The sequence below is a fragment of the Eptatretus burgeri genome, chromosome 1, assembly GCF_056783735.1.
Source record: "Eptatretus burgeri isolate ZD-2024b chromosome 1, Ebu_testis_v1, whole genome shotgun sequence".
Taxonomy (NCBI): domain Eukaryota; kingdom Metazoa; phylum Chordata; class Myxini; order Myxiniformes; family Myxinidae; genus Eptatretus; species Eptatretus burgeri.
In genome coordinates, this window is record NC_140961.1 from 1,786,225 (window position 1) to 1,799,660 (window position 13,436).

Here is a 13,436-nt window from a genome sequence, read left to right on the forward strand (position 1 = left end):
TTATTCTTCAACCCATACTGTTTATTTTCAAGGGTGGAGCCATTGAATACAGCATGTTCCTTAGCAACGGTTGCTAGGTAACAAATTTACCCTAGCAACAGGCTTTTTAAGCCTATTTACTACATTCGGAAAGGTTGGTGCTATGTTACAGAACATCAGAACTATCAGTAGACATGTTTTAAAGACAATTAGTGTCATTAGAAAACAAAACAACACAATAATTAGTGTCACCACAAAACAAATTAGCATTTATTTTGTTGCTTGGTAATGGATACACAATGCCAACTGTCTATGTATATATTTATCCTCTATTTGTAAATGATGCTTCTACTTCACATTGCCTAATGGCCTACAGAAGAGGAATGTTTTGGGTAAATAATCTATACAGGTTGTCATAATTGTTATCAAAAAGTAACAAAACATTAAATATTTAGTTGCTTAGTAACCCATTTACCATGGCAACCATCTGAGTACATATAGAAGACTACCTGTGAACATGGGATTCACTTCACTCATTAACTCAACTTGAACATAACAGTCTTGTTATCAATAGAAGACCTCCTTCCTGGAAATATAATGAAAGCAATGGTATTTTACACCATACATCAAATCAAAACATTGTTGCTACACAATACATTCGCAGTAGCAACCAGCAACTGTCAATTATGTTGTCACCTTGGACTTTCTTTGGACCTTCACCATAGCTTTAAACATTGTCACAATCTCTCCTGCATGTGCAGTAAACAGTGCATTGCAAGTGCGCTCGTACACATTTGCAGTCTCTACACCTGCTCCTCCATGCACACTTCAGCAGCTCTGGGCAGGATGCGCTGGCTTCTGGCAGATTTGTACACAGGGGCTTCCACTGTTCTGGGCAAGTCCATCCCCACTCAGCAGGAGAGGGTAACTGGCGATATGGCATGGTAGTACACCCCCAGGAGTGCCCACCTTGCAATACTGCCCTCCTGATATGTTGCTGTAGGGCAGCCTTGGTGGGAGGAAGGGCTGACATCTGACATCCTTTGCGTGTGAATAGAAGCTTCCTAACTTCGTTGATTGAGGCACATGTTGATGTCCTGTCATAGAGCACAGTGAAATACTCTAGGGAAGCTTCTGTCTCTTCAGATATTTGCTCTGGTGAATCGTGCAGCTTGTGCCCTGAAATGATCCGGTGGAGGTAGCTGAGCTTGGATTGTGGTCAATATTGTCCGCCGCTGCGGTGATAAACTGACCTTTCTGGATCTGGGGAGGACAGACTGTGCCAATCTGGTGATAATACTCACAGACATTATTTGCTAATGATGTGATTATATCCATGATACGATCATATGAGGCTGACACACCAAGGGCAAAGAGGCGATCAACCAACTGCCGTTCCCTTGTTAATGCATGGGCCTTAAGTCCCAAGTAGACTGATAGTGGCATCTCCCGATCTTTGCTGTGATAAACTTGTGGTACTTTCCCATAGTCCTGGCGCCTCTTGATGCAGCTGAACACAAACAGCTGAGCAATGGTGAGCACTGGTTGACTGAGGTTTGTGTTGCTTGTTTGATCCTTAATATTTGACCCATTGATGAGCATGCTGACGAGTGACAAAAGCGACTGCGGCACTGATTCCACTTGACTGGTCTGGTCAAACGACCCTGAGAATGTCACCTTTTGCGTAAAAATGTCACGTCGGATCATATCGGCAATTTGAGTCATCATGACACTCTGTTCATCTCGATCAGTCTGATATCCTTGTCGCAGGACAGTGCCAATATCATCCTCATAGGCCATGAACACATCCCTCCCTTCCTTGTAAGCTTTCATACCTGGGAGATGCATGAAAATTCGGTCTTTAAGGTGCGTACTATTTACTCGTGAGGCAACAGCCACACCAAGCTGATCCAGCCTCTCGGTGTATAGCTTGGTAAGATCAGCAAGCCTGAACACCTTAATGTCCTCATCTTGTCTCCTCTCCTCCATGTAGGATATCAGCTCCGCTAATGCGATGCCTTTGCATGTTTGATCACTTGAGGTACCTGGCTCCTGCGGGACCATTCCACGTGCTCTGTTGTATAAGTTGGTGAGGCATCTTGTATGATACTTTGCCTCAAGGGCAATAAGGTCTCCTGCACTTAATTTTGCCAGAAGATCCTCATCTTGGAGCTTATGTGCACACTTCCGCACACGGAAATCTACTTGAAATGTGGAGACTTCATGAAGTTTCTCATTTGTTTCCAGTTTGGAACAAAAGAAGCACACAGGGCTTTTGCTGTCTTCAGGTATGTAGGTATGTGCTTCTCCACTACTGCTTCGTGTGAAAATCTGCTTAGAAGTTGTTGCTTCTTCATTAGATTTGCGCTTCCGCTCCTTGGCACGTTCCAGTTTACTTTTACCAAACTTCAAGTAACAGGATTTATGCCACTTTGCATTCTGTTCCTTAAATGTGGACTCCACACCATTTCCATGGTCCAATCGTGTGACATCTATTTGTACTGGCATGCAGTGGAGTTCATTAAATTGAAGGATGTTCTCAGCTATGGTTTTATAACCTGCATCAGTGGGACATGTCAATTGTTCTTTGCTGTCCACCTGACAAAGGACACATTTAGACCAGTCAGTTGTCAGGGTATCTGAAGGCGAGGGGCTTGCCATTTTTAAGCATGCAGGGGTAGGTTAGTTGACCATTACCACATCTTCCACCACCCAATAGAAGCTATACAGACCTGCAGAGAAAAAAAAACAAAATTCAGGGATATGATTGAATACTGGTCTGCGTCATTTCAGAGGTCTAGGTTTTCTCAACGGTTCTCGTATGCTTTTTGCATGCTGAATTTAGAAATGTAACTCATTTCGCTCAATCAGGTCAAGTTGTCATTATATGTATAATTTGTACATCTCAATTTTAAGGAAAAAAAAAAATCAAAATTTGTTTTTTTAATTAGCATTTTTTTAAATTCAAAATCAGACTTGCATTGACAGAAAATGTACAAACTATATATAAAATGATACACAAGTTCCGTTAATGTGAAATTCAACATTAAAAAGACGAAGGAAAACAATTAATGCGGAATAAATGGCTTTCACAAAGATTTTCATCTGTGTTTCGCATCTGTAACATCTCTCTTGAGGCACCAACAGTAGTCTGCAAGCATGTTGACATCCCATCGGCCCTGGCACCTCTCTTCCATCAGTCGAATATCCTGGTGAAACCGTTCTCCTTGCTCCTCGCTGACATCACCACAGTTTTCCGGAAAGTAGTCTAAATGCGAGCTGAGAAAATGCATCTTTATGGACATGCGTGCACCAAGAGCCTGAAAGCTCTGCAGGAGCCCTTCCACAACACATTCATACTCTGGAGTTCGGTGATTGCCCAGAAAGTTCGTCACAATGGATTTGAATGAGAGCCAGGCATTCCTCTCATTGCTCTCCATACTTTCGTCGAATTTAGGATCTTTCATAAGCTCCCTGATCTGAGGGCCATCAAAAATGCCTGCTTTCAGTTTGGCCTCATTTACGCGAGGAAATTTCTTGTTCAGGAAAGCAAAAGCTTGACCTTCTTTGTTCAGTGCTTTGACAAAATTCTTCATAAGTCCGAGCTTGATGTGCAGTGGCAGAAGTAGAATCTTCTGAGGATTCACAAGAGCGTGTGACACAACGTGGGAACCTGGTTCCAGGCCAGATCTTTTTGGCCAGTTGCGTTGTACATAGTGCTGCTTGTCTGCTCGGCTGTCCCACAGACAGAGAAAGCAGGGGTATTTGGTGTAGCCGCCTTGTAGACCCAGCACCATGGACACAACCTATAAATAATAAAGAACACACAAATTTGTTTTAAAATTTGTTATTCCAGTTTATTAAAAATATACAGATACAAAAAATATACAAATTAATATTTTAATCCATGTTAAGAATATTTCAATAAATAAAGTAGAAAAATATATGCAACTAGGTTGACACTAACATACCTTTAGGTCTCCGCAAATCATCCAATTGTGATCTTTGTACTTCAAAGCAGTCAGCAAATGCTCCATGTTACTATAGTTCTCAGTCATCTGTACAGAGTGACCCACCGGAACAGACGCGATCTTGTTGCCATTGAAGAGTAGTACTGCTTTCAAGCTTCTGCTTGAGGAGTCGATGAAGAGCCACCATTCTGTAGGATCATACACTAAACCCATAGCTGCAATGAGGCCGGTGATGTTGCTACAGTAAACCAGAGAAACTTCATCGTCCGAACTAAAATATTCTCGAAACTCTTCTTCACGGCTGCGGTACCAGGAGAATGTAGTTTCAGGAGCTAACAAACAATTTTCACGAAGTCGTGACCCTAGCAACTGAGCAGATTCTTTGGACAAACACAAATCTCGTGTCAAATCGTTCAACTCCGCTTGGCGAAAGAGTTTGGGTTGACTTGTCTCGCCCGTAGGTTGATATGTACCAGATATGTCACCATCTTCCATTTGTTCATCGGAATCGGACGCTGAATGTCTGCAATTTTCGGGCGGTGCTGGAATTGGAATTCCTGGTCCATGAGGCACTGGTTTAATGGCAGATGGCACGTCTGGATACTTTAAGTGTTGCTTGTTTTTTCGATTTATGCCTAAAATGAAAGAGATAGACATACCGTCAAGAGGGTGACATGATATATAAAGTGAAACAATTTAGAATGCTTGGGAATTTATTAAACATAAAGTTAAACTCAAACAAAATTGATACTCACCTTGTAGGTTTGTCATACAGAAATAACAGTCATTAGTATGATCTCTTCCCTCCCTCCACACCATTGGGATACCAAAAGGCAGACACTCAATCTTCTTGTGGCGCCAGCGCCGCAGACTCTCAATGCACGTTTTGCAGCATATGTGAGGGGCAAAGGCTTTGTCCTGGTCACCAAGTTTCATTCCAAAGTATGCGTGATAGCTTTTCCTTACAAAACGTGTGATGTTAGACTGCCGGTCTGGCATGGTCACTTTACCACAGATATAGCAGAACTTGTTTGGGTCATTCTTGCACTTTCGATTCATCGTGAATCACAGTAATGTTATAGTAGGAGGACACTACGCAGGACGTACTGCCGCTCACGTGCACCTAAGTGGACAGCTCACACCAGACTGAGCCACGCAGCTGCTGGAGCGACTGAAGTTGGGTGCTGCCAGAAACAACGATTTATCTATATTTTTCTGAAATTGAAATGAAAGTAATTGAGAAGGCACTTTCTTCCACATTAAGTGTACTTGTGTGTCATTATATATATATATATATATATATATATATATATATATATATATATATATATATATATATATATATATATATATATATTTTGTACATTTTCTGTCAATGTAAGTCTGATTTTGAATTAAAAAAAAAACAAAATTTTTTGATTTTTTCCTTAAAATTGAGATAGCATAAAAACTTGACCTGATTGAGCGAAATTAGATACATTTCTGAATTCAGCATGCAAAAAAACATATAAGAACCGTTGAGAAAACCTAGACCTCTGAAAAAAAATATTTCAAATGCAGCCCAGTGTTATCAACAGGAGCATGCATTCATTGTTTATCATTATTGTCCTCTACAAATAGGCAAAAATAAGCGAGATGGGAATGCTCAGATGGTGATACAAAGAGGGAAATATGTTGCCTTCTGCAGTGAACAATTGCTCCAGAGTAATGTTAGCATCAGGAGTAAAATTTTAGATATTAAAATACATTATGATTGTTTTGAAAAATTCGTATGCAGACATCCTATATACTGGTTGCTAAGGAAAATATGTTGCCGAGCAACCAGTTTAAGCCTTTTGCAGTTGACAATTGCTCTAGAGTGATGTAAATATGATGGGTAAAGTTATAGATAATAAAGTATGTTGTAATTGATAATGTAAGTAAAATTGGTCTGCAGGCATCTTTTGTGCTGGTTGCTAAGGAAAATATGTAGCCTAGCAACTGAAATTAAGCCTTGTGATGTTGACAATTGCTCCAAATTGATGTTTATATGAAAATTGAAGTTGTAGATATTAAAATACATCATAATCATTCAATAAAATTGGTCCAGTCATCCTATGTGCTGGTGGCTAAGGAAAATATGTTGCCTAGCGACCGTTGCTATGCAACTATATACAGTGAACTATATACAGTTCACATTGGCTCCACCGCTGACAACGTTTAGAATGTTGTGTTGAACATTTGTGCAAAGTTTCATGCTTTTATCACAATCTGAACAATTTTTTCACCCCTCGCCTTGACTAAACCCTGTACTTCTCCCCCAACCAAACCCAAGACCAGAACCCTATCCCCTCCTGTTCATCTCCTCCCAAACCCACTTCCCCCATCCTCCACGAGTGTATAGAAATGTTTGCCGAGGCATCCCTCCTTTCCCCCTTACCCATCCTCTGTCCTTCCCTCCCCCTTAATATTTCTCTCAGCAAAAACGAGTTGTATTTGCTGGTATTTAAAGAAAAAAAAAATTAAGATTCCTAGTCTGCAATTGGTTCTCTTCTTAGGTGTTATATACAAGGTGTCCCTAAAAAATGACATCATTTGAAACGTGAATATCTAAGTAACTACATGTCCCAGGCAAACGAAAGTAAATAGGCTTCATGTTGAACAATAAAAGATTTATTTATCAAAAGTCAAACAAGAGAGTCAGAGGGATGTAGATTTTATAACCGTTTTCTCAAAACTTCACAAAGGTTCAATATGCGCACCGCCTGTGACACGACACACGTCAAGTCGGTGGTCCAGCTCCTGCCAAACACGCTGTAGCATGTCTTGCGTAACATTCTCCAGCGCCTCAGTGATTCTCTGCTTAAGTTCCTCTAGGCTTGTAGGAAGAGGGGGGATATAGACCAGTCCTTTCACATAGTCCCATAGAAAAAAATCACAAGGTGTCAAGTCAGGTGAACGTGGTGGCCATTTCAACAGCACATTGTCATTATCACTGGCACGCCCAATCCATCTTCCTGGCAGATTCTCATTGAGATAAGTCCGCACAGTCAGCTTCCAGTGAGGTGGAGCCCCATCCTGTTGAAAAATGAAGTGTTCATGCTCATTAGCAATGAGCTCATCAAATAACCAGTTCTGAAGCATTTGCAGATAAACATCGCCGGTCACGTTTCCCTCAAAGAAAAACGGTCCATAAAGACGATTCTTGGAGATTGCGCAGAACACATTCACTTTCAGCGAGTCCCTCATGTGCTCAACTGTGGCATGGGGATTTTCTTTCCCCCAAATGCAAAAATTATGCTTGTTGACTTTGCCACTCGTATGAAATGTAGCCTCAGCACTGAAAACAAGACGCTTTTCGAACTCCTCATCTTCAAGTTTCTCTTGCATAGCGACACAGAATTGCTTGCGCCTTTCCCTGTCATCCGTGTTTAAGGCTTGAACGAGCTGCAGCTTTTGGGGTGTCATTTGCAAGCGTTTCCTTACTACACGCCAAAGTGTCGTACGAGGAATCTGGGTTTCCATAGATGCTCTTCTTACAGACTTTCTGGGGCTTCGCACAAATGTTTCCCGAATCTGATTAACGATATCTTCCGGAACTGGTGGTCGTCCAGATCCCTTTGCCCTGCACAGACAGCCTTCCTCTTTGAATTTTTTGTGCCATGTCCAAATCTGTTTTCCAGTTGGTGCATTTTTATTGAATTTTCTTGAAAATGCACGCTGCACACTCTTGTTTGACTGTGTTCGAGCATATTCCAACACACAAAATGCCTTTTCATTTCTAGTGAACGTCATTCTTGACCCTGAAAAAAAAAGAAAAAATTAAACATTCAACTTAGTGAGTTTTTACACATTTTGTTAAAATTTGAGATCATTTGAGCAAGAATGAGCTGTTATTGGACTACGAAATGATGTCATTTTTTTAGGGACACCCTGTATTTAAAAAATAAAAATGCCATCATAATAACAAGGTGTTTATATCATACAATTACCATGTGGTGGGTTGTATTACCGACAAGAGAGAAATTACTTTTTTAAAATAAATAAATAAAGATTCCTAGTCTGTAATTGGTTATCTTCTTTGGTGTTATATATTTAAAACATAAAAATAAATAAATAGCACCGCAAAACGGGCGTAACCCCTCAGCCCCCTGACGCAAACCAATTTCAAGATAGAGGCCACATTGAAAATCGCAGTGCGCCCATTTTTGAAAGGAGCCTTCCTCTACTCAACCCCAACACACCCAGCAAAAATGGATTTAATCGGACAAGCCGTTCTCGAAATTGACGGAAACCAATTTCAAGATGGCTGCCGTGGCGGCCACAGTGAAAATTGCAGCATGCCCATTTTGGAAAGGAACCTTCTTCTACTCAACCCCATTATACCTCGCCAGAATAAAATCAATGTGTGAAGCCGTTCTCAAGTTATTGTCCGGAAACCAAATTCAAGATGGCTGCTCTAGCCGCCATATTGGATATCGGATTGTGCTGAATATCGAAAGGAACCTTCCTGTAAACACCCCCCATGATATCACAAAAATGAAATCAATAAGTCAAGCCGTTCTCAAGTTATTGTCGGGAAACCAAATTCAAGATGGCTGCCCTAGCCGCCACATTGGATATCGGATTGTGCTGTATATCGAAAGGAACCTTCCTCGAACCACCCCCATTATACCCCCATGAAAATAAAATCAATCTGTCAAGCCGTTCTCAAGTTATTGTCTGGAAACCAAATTCAAGATGGCTGCCCTAGCCACCATATTGGATATCGCATCGCACTGATTATCGAAAGGAACCTTCCTCTACCCAGCCCCAACACACACTGCAAAAATGGATTTAATCGGACAAGGCGTTCTCCTCAAAATCGACGGAAACCAATTTCAAGATGGATGCCATGGAGGCCACATTGAAAATCGCAGTGCGCCCATTTTCGAAAGGAACCTTCCTCTACTCAACCCCAACATACCCTGCTAAAATGGATTTAATCGGACAAGGCGTTCTCCTCGAAATTGACGGAAACCAAAAGTTGACAGACACCCGGACGGACAATGCAAACGACGACAATACCCCTTAGCCAATTCAGGCTGAGGGGTAAAAAGCCATCATAATAACAAGGTGTTTATATAATTACCATGTGGTGGGTTGTATTACCTACAAGAGAGAAATTACTTTATAAAATAAATAGATTCCTCATCTGTAATTGGTTTTCTTGGGTGTTATATATTTAAAACAAAATTAAAAAGGCATCATAATCACAAGGTGTTTATATAATTACCATGTGGTGGCTCGTATTAACTACGAGAGAAATTACTTTTTAAAATAAATAAATATTCCTAGTCTATAATTGGTTCTCTTCTTGGGTGTTATATATTTAAAAAATAAAAATAAAAAATTACCCCCGTGTGGGGGTGATGGTCATCTCAATAATGTTTTTTACTTTCATAATCGATGAACCGTTGCCATATATCTCCTAAATGACAGACTAGATAGGTTTTGAAAATGGCAACTTTCGTGACCTCGACCCTGACCTCGAATCCAGGAAAAATATGTCGTTGGGTATCACTCATCGACCTCTACCCACATACCAAATTTCATCAAGATTGGAAGTAAAAAGTTTTCTTTGCACCGGGAGGTGTTTTTGACTGAGTATGGGTCACCGTGTCATGCCGTGGGAATTGCGTGCCAAAAGCGATTTTATTGTTTAAATGCCATCTATAGGGTGTTAATAAACAGAAAAATTTGGGTGGCAATCTTACTTTTGGGAATTTGGGTTTTTGTGGGGGCTTAAACGGGGGTACCGTCATTTCGCAGTTTATCGCCCAAAATGAAAGCACTAGTATTGTTATAACTATTTTTATCTTTCAAAATATTAATCGGAAAATTATGAAAAAAAAAAAAAATCAGGTGTCTTCCTCATATCATTCATTTATATACCAAATATTTAGTTGATATCCTGAATAATTATCGATTTATTAACAAATATATTATTTGTACATGCAGAGTATGTGAACCACGATATCCGCCTTCTCTGAACCAGGTTAAGATTTTGTCCATTTCAGCACCTTTGATTGTCTCCTACTATAAAACAATTCTAACTTAATACAGAGATGCCAACTTTTGGAAATCAGAATTAGGGAGGATTTTCAACCGACACCAAATAATGTGCGCAAAGCGCACATCTCGAGCGCGGAGTGCTCGACCCTCAAGTGGGTCCAGGGCCCGCCCTTAGGGCCCTGGAAGCTCTGGGGTTCTAGACGCTCTCGTGCCCTCTGAGCCCTATTTTGGAGCATTTAACATGTTAAGAATTCCCACTTTTGAACAAAAAAAGGGGAAAATTGTGCACTTTTTAATGTTACATGTATGTTAATATTAGTAAGTTAGGGGACAATCAAAGATTAACAAAAAGCACAAAAGAAGCAATATTTTTCTTACCTTACTGGCTGGTACTACTGCTGCTTGCTTTTTCCATGGCAGCTTTGCTGAGTGACAGCTGTGTGGCTCTTTAGCCCTTCTGATTATGTCTTTGCTGTATTCTCTCTGGTAGCAAGGGGTGCTATGAGCTAGTTTTTCAATTAAGAGAGCTTCCAGGGTTTTGACACTCAAATTGGGACGAAATTCAGAATGATTCTTCCGTACAAGACTGAGTGCCCGCTCACATGATGCGTTCAATGAGCAATGACCAAGATTCCCTTCATCACTTTGCTCAAATTAGGATACTTCTTGGCACCAGTGCAGGGATCTGTGAGCTGTGAAATCCGATGCCACTGCTCATCCACTCTCACTGTCTCAGTAGCAATTGTAGCTATGGAGGCGTCTGCCTGGTAGTGAGCGAATTCACTCTCAAGACTGTCTATGTCACTATCACCGCCACGAAACAGACAGGGAATTTCTTGATGAAAACTCCACACAGTCAAACCCCACTTCTTGGTGTAGCTTAACATCCAGCACCTGAGCATGCTTGGCTAATTCATCATCTAGCGGCCAGGTTTTGAAGATATAATTGCAGGCTTTCACATAATATGAGCGAACTGCACTGAAGAAACCTTGGATGTCTGACTCACTCAGAGTGAAGGTGGATTTCTTGAGACTCCTTTGTTCCCTTATATACAGTTTGGCATCGTTCCCAATCATGAGGTCCTCATCATTCTTCTGATGATTTCTGTCAGAGAAGGGTACATTTACCAGAGCAACCGATGACACCGATGGTTTCAAAACCGTATGAAGATATCTTTCAGAAGATCATTCAATTCTCCGTGCAGGAGATGAATACAGGGTTCGTCTCTTTGGAGCAGAAGATTCCCTTCTCAAAAAGCTTGTTAGCATATCGAAGGAAGAAACAATAGAGTTTTGTTTGTGGAGACAAGAACATCCTGTTGACACGTTTTTCTCTAGATTCCTGCACAGTGTTTGAGGAAGATGCGCTTTTAGTTGTAGAACTCGTAGTACACTTAGCCGCAGGGCGATCACACTTGCGTTTACTGCCAGCAGAAGAGGTCAGACTCGTAGTACCAGATCCAATTTTACGTTTGAGGAGAGAGCTTGAGGTAGGTGCAGCCAAGGAAGAAGACCTCTGATTCGAAGGTTTTGCTGAGCTTCTATCAAGTGATTTGGCAAAAGCAGAACTTAATTTGGGTCCTTCTTTGCCTGTAGATGGGACTATCACAGTCTTTCTCGACTCTGAAGGGATCTGCTTTGTAGATGAACGTGATGAAGGGCCGGTGATGCTACCTGCTCTCAGCATTGGTTTTGGTGCTGTCCCTGCTGTCTTCTTCGCAGCAGATACTGCAGTGGTAGTGGTGAATGCTGCTCCACTAGTGCTTGATCCTGCAGTGCCAGTACTGGCAGTAGATACAGTGCCGTCCTTCTTGCTCGTTGTTAGAGTCTTGGCTACAGTTGGTTGCATTTTTCTTCGTACTTCTTCTTTGAAGAAGAGGCGAAGTGGCTCCCACTGTTCAATCAGCCTGTCTAGGCACTGACCAAGGGACAGCCACCTTGTTGCGACATGCTTCAGAATCTTGTGTGTCGGGCATCACAGAGTTCTTGTAGTGCTTTCACTCCTTTGACGCGTTTACTACTTTTGTCCAAGTAGTAGTAAATATCGATGAGAAAGTCATCTAATTCAATGGGTAAGGCCTGAGCCGCGTTCTTGGTCAGTATTGTGCATCATATGGCAAGGGCATCCCATGATGTAGCACTCTGGATTTTGTTTGTGGATATAGCAGCGACTCCTTTGTGCTTGCCCACCATGACAGAGGCATTATCAGCACAAAAGGAAACACAATTTCCCACGGAATTTTCCTGTCACTGAACTCATGATCAAGCAGTTTGAAAATGTTTTCTCCAGTGGAATCTTGTTTGCACGCAGGCAAACTTAGCAAACCTTGCTTCACAATCCCAGCACTGTTGTCATGGTACCAAATCAGGACAGGATATAGCTGGGCCTCACCACTGTCATTGCTACCGTCTGGAGCTAGGCTAAACGGAGCGAGTCTAGCAATATCGGCAATAGATGAAGCAGTAACATTTGACAACTCACCACTACACTGGTCAACAACAAATTTGTTGTCTGCATTTTTAAGCTGATTTAGGACGAATCTGATGCGCTGAATCCAAAACTCACATTAGTTTTGTTCAATCAGGTCAAGTTTTTGAGATATGGCCACATGTCGTTTTTACATTTTTGTTCACATGTACGCATGTGTGGAGCATTTTAGAAGAAGTTGGTGGGGGTAAAATATCATGTCAAATAATTGTTTTAATTGGAAATAATATGACAAGAAGTATTCAGGTACGATAGTTCTGGGTGATTATGTCGAAAAGGGATCAGTTTGAAGTCATAAAACCTCAAAATCTTCCAAAAATTGGTGAGGCAAAGCATAAAGTTCGTGGATCAAAACTAAAGTTAATGGGGCAGATTTTGTAATAATGTGATACAAAAAAGTTGTATTTCTTGAAATAACGAACTCTGAAGAATGTACAATACCTACATGCGCCAATTTATGACATGCGCTTCTGCTCAAGCTTGGAGTGCCACAGTACGAACCCAAAGATTGGAGACTGTTCATTGACAGCAGCAAGCGATCACTGAAATGTGTTCTGCTACACAACGGCAACCATTTTGCCTCTGTACCCATCGCTCACTCGACTACACTGAAGGAGAAGTATGAAGCGGTGAAGTACGTGCTGGAGAAAATTGGTTATGATCAGCTTAAGTGGTTTATTTGTGTTGACCTGAAGATGGTGAACTTTTTGTTGGGACAACAGTCTGGCTTCACCAAGTACCCATGTTTTCTGTGCATGTGGGATAGTAGGGACCGTGCTCAGCATTACACGAAGAAGGACTGGCCTGTGTGGGAGGAATTGGTGCCATGCAAAGAAAGGAACGCCATCAACGACCCTCTGGTGGACAGAGACAGAATACTCTTCCCACCGCTGCACATCAAGCTCGGCTTAATCAAGCAGTTCACCAAGGCTCTGGACAAAGATGGTGACTGCTTCACTTACTTG

At 41.4% G+C, this 13,436-nt stretch overlaps 2 protein-coding genes across 4 annotated transcripts in view; both read right to left on the minus strand.

The window, feature by feature from the left end:
* Nucleotides 1–13,436, minus strand: part of LOC147033770 (uncharacterized) — a 31,720-nt gene continuing 18,284 nt past the window's right edge. Inside the window, exons 2-4 of one of the 2 annotated variants that reach the window (XM_085870516.1) lie at nt 4,706–5,134; nt 3,951–4,585; nt 1–3,785 (exon numbers count right to left, since the gene is read on the minus strand). In XM_085870516.1, the coding sequence (XP_085726642.1) occupies nt 3,081–3,785; nt 3,951–4,585; nt 4,706–5,009 (1,644 nt within the window). In that variant the 5' untranslated portion in view covers nt 5,010–5,134 and the 3' untranslated portion in view covers nt 1–3,080. Of the gene's footprint in view, nt 3,786–3,950; nt 4,586–4,705; nt 5,166–13,436 lie in introns of both variants that reach the window. The other variant, XM_085870506.1, reaches the window with a different exon arrangement.
* Nucleotides 1–13,436, minus strand: part of LOC147033771 (uncharacterized) — a 28,446-nt gene continuing 15,010 nt past the window's right edge. For both annotated transcript variants that reach the window (XM_085870603.1, XM_085870610.1), the window contains exons 2-3: nt 6,692–7,732; nt 1–2,711 (exon numbers count right to left, since the gene is read on the minus strand). In XM_085870603.1, the coding sequence (XP_085726729.1) occupies nt 2,662–2,711; nt 6,692–7,732 (1,091 nt within the window). In that variant the 3' untranslated portion in view covers nt 1–2,661. The remainder of the gene's footprint in view (nt 2,712–6,691; nt 7,733–13,436) is intronic.